Source organism: Nipponia nippon, unplaced genomic scaffold, assembly GCF_047370975.1.
Source record: "Nipponia nippon isolate SJK-2023a ecotype South Korea unplaced genomic scaffold, ASM4737097v1 scaffold_32, whole genome shotgun sequence".
Taxonomy (NCBI): domain Eukaryota; kingdom Metazoa; phylum Chordata; class Aves; order Pelecaniformes; family Threskiornithidae; genus Nipponia; species Nipponia nippon.
In genome coordinates this window covers 635309-649325 of record NW_028262350.1, presented here as the reverse complement: position 1 = coordinate 649325, position 14017 = coordinate 635309, and the positions used below count along the sequence as shown (strand labels likewise).

At 43.4% G+C, this 14017-nt stretch overlaps 1 protein-coding gene across 8 annotated transcripts in view; it reads right to left on the bottom strand.

Annotated features, from left to right (window-relative positions):
- MAP3K3 (mitogen-activated protein kinase kinase kinase 3) overlaps nucleotides 1-9313 on the bottom strand; it is a 58956-nt gene extending 49643 nt beyond the window's left edge. For all 8 annotated transcript variants that reach the window (XR_015707444.1, XR_015707442.1, XR_015707441.1 and 5 more), the window contains exons 1-3: nucleotides 9035-9313; nucleotides 2299-2420; nucleotides 1842-1931 (exon numbers count right to left, since the gene is read on the bottom strand). Coding sequence is in view for 2 of the 8 variants with exons in the window: in XM_087769945.1 (XP_087626071.1) it covers nucleotides 1842-1931; nucleotides 2299-2420; nucleotides 9035-9038 (216 nt within the window). In the remaining 6 variants the exon portion in view is untranslated. The remainder of the gene's footprint in view (nucleotides 1-1841; nucleotides 1932-2298; nucleotides 2421-9034) is intronic.
- Between the last annotated feature and the right edge of the window lie 4704 nt (nucleotides 9314-14017).

Here is a 14017-nt window from a genome sequence, read left to right as displayed (position 1 = left end):
ACAAAAAGCATAGGAATAACAAACTATAAAAGATGTCCAGCAGCCAACTACTGACGAAACAGTTGTTTCTTAGGCAGAATGGATGCAGCAATGATCCCTTTATACTGTTCTAAGTAGCCCAGACTAAGGGAACTAAACAGGACTGTTTGGATTAAATTGAATTAAAAGTAATTTTTCAGATTCAATTTCTGATCTCAAGATGCGTTTTAGGTCATGAAACAGCTAAGTGACAAAGCTCTCACTAGTTAAAATTAGACAACACTAGAAGATCTTCAGGGCTCTTTGGAAACCTTTCTTCAACTTACTGGTACCCAAGCAAACTGAAGCATCTTTCTCAACAGCACTGCATGCTTTCAGACCTGTAATTTGGAACAAAGTGAAGGGTGGGGGGGATTTCGGCATCTATCTCCTGATGATTTTTCCAAAAGGATCAGACACTGGCCATTTGTGTCTATTTTTCAAAAACCTAAGGAAAGGTATTTAAAGTGATCTTAGTGTTCAAATTTCAGAGAGAACCTAGAGGAGTTACACATCTATTGCTTTTTGTTTCCTTTGAAAGCAGTGAACCTATCACCTATATAAACCACTTTTTAAAGCAACTCACATAAACTGTCCTAAGAGATGAGTAAGAAAGCAAATCCAAGTTTGGTGCTTTAGCGTTGCAGTTCTGTGATGCAGTGTCATAAATAATGATTAGAGATTTTGATTTAAGACATCTCTGAATTTACGTTTCAAAGTGATTTGGAAAGGATTTTGTACTACTCCATCTATGGATTTGTCCAGCACATTCAAGGAAAACCCATATCTCAGCTGAACAAGTAGATTACGAGCAGACAAAGCATAAGAAAGAGACAGACATGAACTTTAAAGCCTGCTCCAAAAAGCTTAAGCCTGTAATAAGGATAGAATTGAAAAGAGTTATTTTACTGATATAGACAACTTCTGTTAACATTAGTCTAACTCTAAGTAACTAGATTTATTTTTTGAAGACAGTAATGGACAAGGAATTCTTGACTGAAATTGTTGCTTTTGCATTCAAGTATTTCATTCAAATGATATGCAGCATACACTGACAGAGCGATATTACTCTGTACTTTATTTCTACCAGAAAGTCAATGCAATAGTTTTCTCTAAAAAAAAAAAAAAAGTCTCTAGCAATGTAAAATGAACCTAGAGATGTTTTAAAGTATTGACCCTGCCACTTATTACCTTGGGAAAAGTATTTCTTTTAGAAAATGGACTTCACATCCCCATACCCAAATGAAGGTTAGTTGCATTCCCCTCTTCATGTGCCATATGACTGGGTAACTCCAGACAATCCTCCCTGTTAAGGACGCTGCCTCTGTTCAGACACCTGTAAACAGCTGCTCCTTTTTTCACTGAAGCAAGGTTTATTAAGGCTTCACTAAAGCCAGTCCTTTCAGACAATCCCCTTCACTGTTCTTGGATCAACTTCAGTTTGACTACCTTTTATCGAGATCTTCATTCTGTATTCACGTGCGGTCTGAATCACGTGAAGATGAGACCATTAGTTCATTATCCAACAGACTGCTTTATGCAGCTTTAAACTGCAGTGGCCTTCTTTTGCATGAGAGATGGAAATACTTGTTTCCTTTTCATCCTTATGCTTCTCAGTTCCCTGCTTCCCTTTGAATTTAAGTATTATTTCCATTACAATGAAAAGTGCATCATACTGCTATATCATGACAGAGTCAGTAAAGAAAAGCTTTCCTGGGTCCCACACCTGCTTAAATGAATTCTATAAAGGTCACTGCACACAACTTTAAAACACGCTCCTAATTTATAATTGCTAATATTGAATAGGAAGCTAGTTTTCTTACCGGAATTTTTTTTTCTTCCACTGCAGAGGCACACTGGTTTGTTATTGCAGGGCTGCCCAAGAGGGGTGGACTGCTGGCATTGTGTTTTTTCTTTAAAAATAATAAAGTCATTTTAAAAAAATGATAATGTGACTGTGAAACCAGAAAATCATTTGGTAAACTTTTTAGCTAACCTACACAGACCAAACCCCATCAAGAGCATGTGTGGGAGGAAGGCAGAACACTAAAATGCTGCAAATTATCAAAACTGCACCCCCCCCAGTCCATAAAGGTAAGTAAATAAAAAAGCTACCACGCTGGCAACACAGCCTGAGCAAGAATAGGGTGCTAATCCACCTGGGATGCTTCAGCAGTCAGAAGCACAAGACAGAACATGGGCAGCAGACCCGCTGTCAACCTACTCTGTCCCTTCTGCCTTCAGGTAACGATTTCAAGCACTCACTAAACAGCCTATTACCTGTTTGTTGGAGTGAGCTGTGTCTTTATTCTTCATGGTATCATATCCAGTCAGTCTGTGACGTCGGCTCATCTGGAGTGCTACCAGGTCCTTCATGATGGATTTCAAGGCCTCTTGTTCATCTATGATGCACAAGAATTTTAGTAGTAAGTTGCCTGGGTAAGTATCAACCATAACACTTCTGCACTTGTTTTCTGCTGGCTCACAGAAAGACAATCCTTTTTAGGATCTTTGCAAATACACTGTAATTTCATTTAGTCATAAAAAGCCCAAACTTAACCTAATATCATGAAGTAGTAAACAGAGGGATAAAATTTAAATCACTTGTCCAATGTCACAGAAGGATGTGGCCATAGTAAGGTGCAGAGTAAATATCCCCAGCCCCTAGTTCTGTTAAAATGGCTTCACAACAAACAGTACAACTTGGACAGATTTGCTAGATCATCATAGGTCATTTAGAAAGGGCAAACTGATGTGTTTCTGCCAAGGAAAACCTGGTAAGAATCTGTTCTTTCCAATTTTATATCCTGTTAACTTAGAATCCTTGCTTGCTAGCAGAACAAACCACGGTCAGTAGAAAGACAAATGAAAATCTGGACAGAGTCATCTCAGAATCTCTCTGAATACAAATCCACTTGCACTGATTTCCCCAACACATTCCTCTCTTCCCCGAAAACAAGCTGATGGAGCAAAGTTCAAACCATTTTATGAGACTTCAAGATCTACTGAACAGATTCAAATCACACAGCATTAAGAACACTGTCTGCTGGCAGAGTATAATGCAGCAGATTCAATTCTAGGCTTCTTGCAAATGCAGGAAAATAAAAAACACACACTGAAATTTTTCTTATACATACTACTGACTGAAAATTACTTTCTGAAGCTAAGATTCCTGATGTAACCAATTTAAAGTGTTCTTCCATTGCTTGTTAGTTTTGAGGAGAGAAGTAATATTTAGCAGAATTTTGTATGAAGTCTAGAGGAAAAAAAAAAAAAGACGTAAAAGGAGAGAAATGCATAGTAGCTGGGCTGTGATGGATGCTAGCATAAAGTAAGGTGTCTAAAAGCTACTGAAAAGAATCCTTTGCTTTTGCAAGCATAACAATCCTAAATTCCTCAATATTGCAAAAGGTAGAAAAAGTTGACACGTGAAGTGTGGTTCAAAACGGGACCTCACTAGCCGCTTTGCTCCTAGGTGCTGCGCCACCAATGTAACAGAGCAGCATCAGATGCTATCGCTCAGAGGATCTGCTGTCGGCACACTCATGCCTACTGCATTGCTGGGCTGTTGTCTCACGTATCAAGACTCAAGAGTTTTTGGGGATAAAGCGTTGTTTCCTTGGCACATAATACGTCCAGTTAAATCCTTCCTGATACTGAGGCATAATTTAGGCATGAAATTTGAAGCAGTGATTATATCAGCTCTGAACATGCCCAGAAGAAGAATCTGCCCTTTCTAAAAAAGTCTGGCTGGGCTTGACCACCAGGTTTGGATGTAAAGCTTGGTTTGTTTTTTTTTTTTGGTCAATTGGAACTTTTGGAAGCAATGTGAACTAGTAACGCATAGACGAGGTTATCACAACTCTACTCATATGACAGTGTATCAGGTGTGCAGTGCTCCATGTGCTAGATTCCTACTTTCTTCCCAAAGTTCACAAACATGTCACTTCCATGTGTTTGAATTGAAATGAGCATTTCTGAAGCTGATTTGTAAGTAACTGAAACTTGATTTTAAAAATCCAGCATGGCTACACACTCGTTCTCAATTCATGGCACTGGTTTGGATGGGTAATGGCTTACATTTGGAAGTGGTGTCCTGGGAACAGCTGCTGTACATTAAAGGATGGACTGTGTCGCATCTGTATTTCTCTGTAAAAGGGACTCATTGGGACTATTTGTTTCTTCAATGTAATGTTATGCATTTGTTCATGAGTGTCTCTCGAAGAAGCTAGCTTATGTTTTATGCAGAAGACTGGGTTCATCATTAATCAACGCCTCAATAACAAACTAGATTTTCGCAATGCTTAAGGACAACAGATATGGGACACATACAGCTTCTCAAGCACACAGGGAGTGAATGCTACCATAATTTAGAAGCAAAAGAGGGGGGAAAATATACCTATTTGCAAGGGGGCAACATCTAAAAAAGTCCCAGTCGGAACAGATGTCACGCTAACATTATCTTTGGTACAACCAATAGTTTCTACCGAGAAGGTCTGCTTTAGCTTTCTGAGAGTACTGAACACTAGAGCAGAGGCACTTCCACTATGGACTTCAGTATGTACTACCAGAAAAACAGAAACATCAAGCCTAGGCCAGACTATGGAGGGGAATGGAAAGAAATCCCCCAATGCATTAGCAGAAGGCGTTAATTAGAGTAAAACTCTTAAAAAAGGAAAGCAGAGCAGAGAAAATAAAGTTTCTTAAAAAAAAAAAAAGTCAAAACCCACCAAATCTCTGCTGTCCAAGACAAGCCAAATGAGACAATAACTACATTGTGGTAGTGGAGAAGGGAGAGTACTCCTTGGAATTCCAACTGCATGCGAAAGAAGCGAGGGGTGTAAGTAACACAACCAAAGCAAGAGGTTGCTTTTTGAAAAGCACATCAGCCAAAGGAAATAATTGCTAGGATCTATCTCGGCACTAAGTAACCCCTTGTGGGAGGAAAATGTGACAAAACAGTTCTGAATGAAGCTAAAGTTCCAGGTAGCTAACAGCACAACTTTTTTTTTTTTTTTTAAATTGTTTCCAACTTTACATTTGAATGTTTAACCTTTTACCTTACTAGATTGTCTCCAACGTACTCTTATTCTTTACTCTTGTTTGATATTAAGCACAGCCTTTGAGTCACCTGGCAGACAAAGACTATAACTTTGCACAACAAAACATTACAAATTATGGACTGGCATATCCCTGGAGAGCCTACCACCCAAAACATGCTGTGAAGAGCTGGGATACAAGTTTTCCACTACAGTGCAGTTTGGGTTTGGCCAGATACCAGGAGGATGAAGAAGAGCTTGTCTTGGCAGAGTTCCTTTGGGCAAGAAGCAAAACAGCTATGAAAGCAGTTTATAACTAAGCACTCATGACAAGAAATCAAGTCAATCAAAGAATACATCTATAAATAAGAATTTGCATCTAACCGGTATGGCTCATCACTTGAAAATAAGGATCAACAGTTGCAACGTAATCGCAGGCTACAGGTGTTTGATCCCAAGGCCCAGGCTGTGCACAAAGTCAGCGGGTTTGCCGCCTCTTGTTTGTGTGAGGAAGCGGGCAAAGAGGACAGGCGTCCAACCAATTATGCACCTCTTAACAAAGAATGTAGCTCATCTGCATAGTGACTTTATTTATTAGCTAAGGCAACTTGTGAATTTACAACATGCTAAGACATTGAACTCTTAAGGGCAGCATCTGGCGAGCACCTAAACCCCAGCCAGTGCGCTGCGAGGTCTGTATCTCACTCACTGCAGACTCGGTTTCCTCTGTGGACAAGGGCTAATGCTGAAATCTTACTTGCATCCCTGCAAAAAGGAACATTTAATGTACTGTCAAAGGCTGATGGAACAACTTCAGGTGAATTCGAATCGGACGTGATTATACATTTTTTAATAGTCTTACACTAAGCTATTGGCTTCCTAGCAGCAAAACATACACTCTGTAATTCATCCCTGTGTTGGTGAGGTAAGAAACGAAGGAGTATTTTATGTTTTAAAAAGATAAATGAATGCCAAATATTGATCTGAACTCGTGTATGGAAAAAATGCTTCCGTTTAGGACAGCACTGTGATGGATTTAATGTCGAGAAGCGTGAATACCTCTTTATTTCCATCAAAATAGAGGACTTCCATAGATAGACTTTAAAGAAGCACGTGTAGCAGCATCACATTAATCACACAATGCGAAAGTTATTACAAATGAAAACTAGGCAATTTTGAAGCGCACTGAGAGACCCTGTTTTGCTAGGTCTCCAGTAGGTCTGGGAAACACAGTTCTGCTTTGTGCGGCAAAGATGTTGTCCAGGAAATGCTTTTCATGTTTTAAAAACTACACTCAAGGATTTTTATAACATCGATAAAAGGGAACTGCTGCTCACAGAGAAAGCTATTCCTCTGCATAAAGCATTTATTTCAACTAATAGGTGGTTTATTACACAGGTCTGAGCAAGTCACTGTATTTGCTGTGGCAGAAATGGAAACAGTTTTGAAAAAAAATCGTGAAGTTCAAACAGAGTAAAAGCATCAGCACATTGGTAAAAACAGGAAGTCTGTAAACCCCTATAAACCAGGATGCTATTTTATGTAGCGTGGTAATAGAAGACATGATGCCACATTTGTTTAAAAAAGAAAAAAGTGACCAAATAAGCGTGTTTGTTATCTACCACCACAATAGCAAAGTTGATTGCTGGTGCAAGTGATCAGCGGATCCAGAAGCAATAAGTTTCACAAGTTAGGAAGGCAAACTGTGTCTATGTTAAAGCTCTGAAAAAAAGTTTCTGAAAAAGTTTAATTTTGAGTCCTTCACTGTGGATAGTCTTAGCGGTAACAAAAAGCCGTTCTGCCCAATTTTTAGGAAATAGCAAGTGACCCGGTTTGTAGACTTAAAAGAAAAATCAGAGCTTCTCTACAAACCCGATCCATGTGGCATATATTTGGGGTACCTCTTCTCTCCCACAAATTAAGAAAAAACAAAGGTTGGGATTTAAGCTGGTCCTAACCTGTAGGCTCAGCTCTGCCCCCTCCCCCACCGCGCACCGGGGGTGTCACTGCCGCCAAAGCCGGGAGCTCCGAGCTCGGCTACGGGTGCGCGTGTGAGCCACGGGAAGGAAGTGACACAGGCAGGAAAAATGAGCAGATCGAGGGAAAGACTCAGCTGCAGCTGGGCCTGCAGCGAGCATTTCGTCTAGGCCTGCCACACACCATCCAGCCCAAACACCGCTCTCCCCTCTGTTTCCCGGATATCTACAAATCTCATGGTGTTAGAAGCAGGCATCCGTATTTTAAACGCTGCCCAGGAGCTCTCTGTAGGAAAATAAACCTCAGTCACAGCCCCTTCTGTAAGGGCCAGAGAATCACCCTCAGCGAGCTTCAGCCGTACCAACGGAGCTCTGACAAACCGCGCTACCAAGCTCTTACTGTTAACCACCCCATGTAACCCGCAGACCACTTTACAAAAAACAAGATGGAAGAAAAGCAGAGTGTGATATAGCCTGTTATCCATTATTATTTAGACTATTTGATTACCACTGCCTAATGAACTTAGATCTTTCCTATCACAAGTGATCTGCTTGCAGCTGTACCGTGACTACTCCAGCCCAGGCGTACAAGACTACGGTGGAACGGTCTATTAAGTTGTACTTTTTCATTCTGCACACAGATGTTTACAAACAGGCATCCAATTGCCACTGGAAAACACTTCCGTGGAAATCCAGCTTCTTCCTTCTCAACAGTTTTAAGCTTATGTACCATCTGGCTGGTTCCTTTAGAGAAGATACAGAACGAATAATGCTATGTCTCGCTTCATATAAGAGAAGTCTACTGATGGATCTGCATGTATTTGTTGTATGTACAAAATCAAAGCAGAGTACAATGGAAATGAAGTTGCTCCACTTTTGCTTTGAGCAACACTTGCAATACTTTATGAATTTACAATAGAAATATAAGAACCAATTATGCATACAGACTAAATAATGAAGGACAGTCTTGGAAAACTAAACTTAGTTGGAGGGAAGAAACATTAAAGTGGTAGCCCACAAAGCAATGCAACTCCGCACTTACGACAACAGTAGTAATTCCCTTGCCAATATACAAATGAGTAAGTTCTGGTTTAGAGATATTAAATTTTTAATTCTAGCACATGAGATCCCTCTTTAAGCTGAAAAGGGAACTAGGTAACACCAAAAAAACCCCACCCACAAGCAGTTCTTTATACAGGACCTACAGTCCAAAAGAATTAATCATTCAAATTCAGTCATGGCAACTTCTGATAGCAACGTTTTACTCTTGAAAAAGAGTTCCCCTAATTCCTTCGCTCACTTTCATGTGCTACTGCCTGGGTTAAGTATGGCAAATGAGAATTCAACGGAAGCTTTGTACAAAAAACCCTATTTTGATAGACTCCCAAGCTGCAATTAATACCACAGTAAAAATTTTCCCAGTTAAGTCCAAGCACGTGAATCCTCGCCTCAAAAACAAGCAACCTGATTCTTACAGGCTGCAAGGACTCCCTCAGCTCCCGAGCCTGACCTGCCGATCCCCGGGTACTCCGTCTGGCCAATTTTAGTAAAGCCCTGCAGCCGGTGCGTGCGCGGCGGGGGCAGGCGGCCCCGCGGGGCCGGCCGCGCTTTCCGGTACCGAACGGGTTTCTGCGAGGCACGAGAAATCCCCCGCGAACCGACCGTATGTGCGCGGCGGGAGGCTCCCGCGCTGCCGGCGGCGCGGCTGCGGACCGATGGGACCAGCGCGGGCGGCGGGGCCCGTCCAGCTCCGACCCCCCGGGGGCCGCAGACCGAGCCGGCCCCAGGGGCCGGCGGCGGCCGCACCGCCGGGGCCGCGGGTCGAGGCGCCCTCCCCAGCCGCCAGGGGCCCGGCCGTTCGCGGCTCGGCTCCCTCAGAGCGCGGCCCCCGGCGCGCCGCTGCCCCCCGCCCCCCTCCGCCGCAGGCCCGTGAGGCGGCCCCGGGCCCCGCCGCGGCAGCGAGTCGCCCCCGCGCCCTCCAGCCCCCGCCGCGGCTCTCACCCATCTCGGCGGGCGTCGGGCCCGCGCCCGGCGGGCGGCGGCGCGCTGAGGTACGGGGCTGTCACCGCCGCGGCTCCATGGCGGCCGGGCCGAGGGGGAGGGCTCACAGCCGCCGCCACATTCCCAGGCCCGCGCCGCCGCCGCCTCCTTCCGGCGGCGGCGCTCGGGGTCCCGCCGCGGCGGCGGGGGTGGGAGGGGGCACGGGCGGTCCCGGTCGCTCCCCGCCGCCGCCGGGCGCCGGGGCCGCGAGCAAAACAAACCGCTCGGCGGCCACCGCGCACCCGCCGCCGCCGCCTGCCAATCACAGGGCCGCCCCGCCGCCGCCCGCCAATCCGCGCCGCCGAGCCACCCACCCGACGGCGCCGCTCGCCAATCGGCGTGCGAACAGCCGCGCCGCCCGCCCCGCCCGCCGCCGCGCCGGCTGCCAATCACGGGGGCCCGTTCCGCTCGCGGGTTAGCCCCGCCCCCTCCCGCCAGCAGGCGGGGCAGCCCAGACCCCGCCCTCAGCGGGCTGCCAATCAGGGTGACGGGCGGCTCCGCGGGCCCGCCCCATCGGCCGGGTCCTAGAGCGCGCCCGGGGCTGCAAACAGCGCGTCCCCTCCTGCGAGCGGCCAGGAGCAGAAAACTAGATTGAAGAGGGAAATTTCTCAAAAGGGTGAGCAAGTGCAAGAATCTAAATGTCACACACCAGGAGGAATTTAGGACTTAGCCAAAGCATGACAACAATATCCGTGATATTATTACTTTATTTTTTTTAACTATCTAGATGGGATAATAAAAAGGTCTCGCGATGTCATACTAGGTAGACACGCAAATCTGTAAAGGAATGCTGAGATCAACAGCTCCAGTCTCTCTCGCGCAAGAAGCTGTGGACAAAGCCAATAATCTAACTTTGAAGCTGGCCTGCTTTGAGCAGGAGGTTGAACTAGATGACTTCCATAGATACCATTTTCAAGTTCCCATCCTAAAACCAGACTGATGCTGTTAGTGTTTAGACTTCTTTTTTTAGTTCCTCCTGTCTTGTGGCTCTGATGCTAGAGAAGTGTTTCTAGCTTTCCTGCCTATTCTATCCCATTTTCATGCACAGCCTATCACCATTTGTTTTCATGTCAAGATTATCCTTTTACTTAAATAATCCTTTCCTCTTTCCTGGTATTTTCTCTCTAAACACATCAAGATGATAATCATATCTCCTTTCAGGCTTCACTGTAATCGACAAGCAAGCCACTCTCTCTCTCCATAACACAAGCTTTGTATTTGTGGTATTGTCCTCATAGCCTTTTCTGCCCCTGTTCCAATGTGAATTCCTCTCTCGTTTGACAGTGCCATTATTGCTCTTGGACCAACTTTTATACGTGCTTTTTCACAGCTTCATGGTGGCTCATCACTATCCTTTATCAACTAGTAAATCCAGCTTCCTTTCCTCCCTAATTTCCAAGAAGTAATAAACTCTTCACATCCTTCACAAATTTCTCCTCGCCTCTAAATTCACAGCCTTGCACTTTCTGCTGCTACATTTCATCTCATCTCTATTTCTCACTCTTCAAAGTCATCAATTCTCTAAGATACTTTAGCTCCCTTGTATTATTGAAGCCTCCCACTTTTGTTCATCATCAAATTTAATTATCACGCTTGCTTTTTGTGCCAAGGTCATTATAAAAAGGCTTTAGTGAGATTACTCTTGGGACCAGAACTGGAGAAATTCAGTATTAATTCCCCACTGCAGCAGCCCCGATGTCAAACCACTCCACCGTCACCTTACCCTTTGGTATTTTTGTCTGTCTTCCAGTTCTTACCTGTTTGCACATAAAATTCTCAGTTAAATGAGACCTATTGCATGTCCTTCGTGTAGAAAGTTGGTTTACTTAAATCCAAACGATACTAGGCTGGCTAGTCACAGCTTGTGACAGCGAGCTGGGAGGTCCCAGCAGATGGTAGGAGACGGCCACCCTGGTAAAACTCACTCTTTCCATCTCCAGCTGCCCAGGACGTCTGGATTTCACTGAAGCTTTTTCCCATCCCCTTTGTCAAACTGAAAGTAGAATGATTTGTCCTTAACAGTTCATCACTTCACCCACCTATCAAGCCTAATGTCTAAACCAGCAATTTTTATCTGTCGACTTGTGGTTCTATTCTCATTTTACAGACATTATCACAACACTATCTATATGCAAGTGCCGTTAGGCCTTTTTTTGGACCACTGTAGACCCCCCTCACCTTTATTTTTTTTCCCCAGACAAGCTGGTACACCCTTCTTGAACTGCAATCAGTTTCTACCAAAATAGGTGCCCCTATTTTTTATAACGAATAATTCCTTTTTCACCTTTACTGTCTACTTAATGTTATACTAGTTTTGTGCCCAAGAATCAGGTTATTTGTTTTACCAATAACATTATGGTACAAACTGATATTCTGTGGTTTTCCACCCAGATTGCCCACATCCTTTCAAAGATGTGGCTTTCCAGAAGAGAAGCTTCATTCCTGTAAACAGCAACTATAAAACCTATTTAATTCTTCAACTTAAAGCTATTCAGATTGTTTGAGGCCATTTAATGTAAAATTATCAGTAAAGACATTCACCGAGACTCTCCAGAAGCTACTATGTTTATAGTTAGCCCATTTGTTTTAAAGGAACTTTATAATAGAGGCCTAATTGTTTAATGCCGTCACGCAGCATGAAGTAAGAAAAGGAAATGTAATCCCTATTTTAGGGATTAAAGAGCACGGCACAGAGAACCAGTGACTTGTTCAAAGTTACACAGGAAGTCTGGAGTAGACCTTTGGGATTACAATTCCTGGCATCTTTTCCCAGTCTCTTAATCACTATGCCATCATCTTATTTTCTCTTTTAGTAGTATTTCCATTTTCTGAAGCATACCTGTCTGACTCAAAGAGCCTCTTCTCCTTGCTATCAGATGTACTATTTCTTCTTTCCTTCCTGTTTCCCTTCTTGTTTAGGTAGACACATCCTTCCTGGGGAGCTGAGCAGTCTCCAGGCTGAGCCTTGTCCCATGCCAAAACTTCCTTATTCTATATCTCAGACTCCACAGCCAGAGACACCAAACAGGAGCACTGAGAAGAAATAAAAATTGAAGGGGTGGAGCAGGAGAAGCCTTGTAAATCTTCAAAGGATGCATGAAAGTGTTCTGCACTCTTTTCTGCAGATCTGAGAGAAGAGCAATCTCACTGATTCCAGGCAGTTCTGATTCTGCTAACGCTTTCTTGTTGTGTTCTCAGCTTTGAAAACAAAACAAAACAAATATATATATATATTGGCCAAACCTTACCTCACCTCCAGCAGAATACATCAACCATATAAACCTCCTTACAAGCATGCCTGGAGCACTCTTTTCCCAGCCCCAGAGGAGCTGCTGCGGCCCTCTCCTATTCTGCTGGTCCTACAGCTGACAGCACTCCAGTAGAGGGGGCTCTGAAGCTGTCTGCTTAAAAAACAGGAACGGTTCTGCTTGTGGAGTGGGCAAAACTACAGAGAAGGAAGAGGAAGAAGGATGTTAAAAATATTATATGCTTTTAGATCATTACCTGCTTCTGAGCTGGCAGTCTGGACTGTTGATAGAGCAGTACTAAGGAAAAAGCACAAGATTAAATGCTTGTTAGTGTCAGGGCTTCAAATCATCTGAGAGAGCACTTTTTCCTCTATGCCTATGGGTAGTATATTCTGTTACCATGGAGGATTTCTTTCATTTTCAAGTATTTTCAAGCCACGTACTGATCAGTGATTAATTATGTGCTTTTCACTTACAACTATCATCAGAAGAAGTGACTTTCCCAGGGTCACGGAGCAAGCAAGTCAGCCCTGCCAGATGTCAGTTGTTCCCTAATATTTACAAAAGGCAGAGAACCTCTCCTTGTCTCTTTTTCTACCCATATTCCTTGACAGGACTTTATGGCACTTGTTTTGCCACACCGACAGGCAATCCATTTCTCATACCATCTACTAGTTCCTGACTTTTTGCACTAACTGCTCCAGTTTGCAGAAGTTGCTTCCTTCCACCAGAGTGGAAACTGAGAAAGTTTCCGTGGAGAATTCCAGAGCACAGATCCAAGGAAAAAAATCTAGGAGGATGTAAATAATTTCTAGGGCAAAAGACAAACAATTCTTAGAAGGAAAGCCTCTTTTCCAAATATGGATTACGAGAACAAAGTCCCTACATAGCTTAAAAACACTGTAGCATCTTTACATGCAACTCTTTCCACTGTGGTCATGAAGCTTAATAAGCTTTTATTTCAAAGACAGTATACAAAGAATTAGAGAATAATCCAATGTTGTCAGACAACAGTTTAGTTGAACTAGAGTTAATCTAAATACTGAAGTCATCAGTCCTGCTCACCAAGGTCTAAGGTAAAAACAAATTTCCAAGTTCTGCCACCCTACTCCCCTCTAGGTCCCAGTTCCAGCAACGCCGACATCAGTGACTGAGCCTGTACAGAAAACACCCTTAACAGACATCAACCATACACAGGAGAGACTCAGAAGCTAAATAAATGCCTAATCGCTTTGACTTCAATTTGTCTGTATTCAAAAAACCTTAGAGACCAATTATTCGAATTCAAAAGAAAATCCCTCTTCCCCTCATCTTAAAAACCAAAAACGCGCAGGCAGATAATTAGCATTTGTTGTGTAGGGAACAAGTGCTATGCAAAGAAGTTGGAAAACAAGCACTAACAACACTAGTGTACAGGGACCATACAGTACGTTTGTATTAAGAAAGTAAATGCAGGTGTACTTTAAATATTAACCAAGTTCTGTTGTAACTGGGTTCCTAACAATATAGTTATTTGGAGTAACTTGCAACGTAGAGTTGCTAGACTTACCGAGTTTGTTTGGGTATCAGTACAATGAGAGATGAATACACACTTCACCAGTTTTGTAAAGACAAGATAAAGCACCCACCCTCCCTTTTACAGCAATAACCTTCACACAGGATACACGAAGCCTGTTTGAAGTAGTTCCCTGCTCAC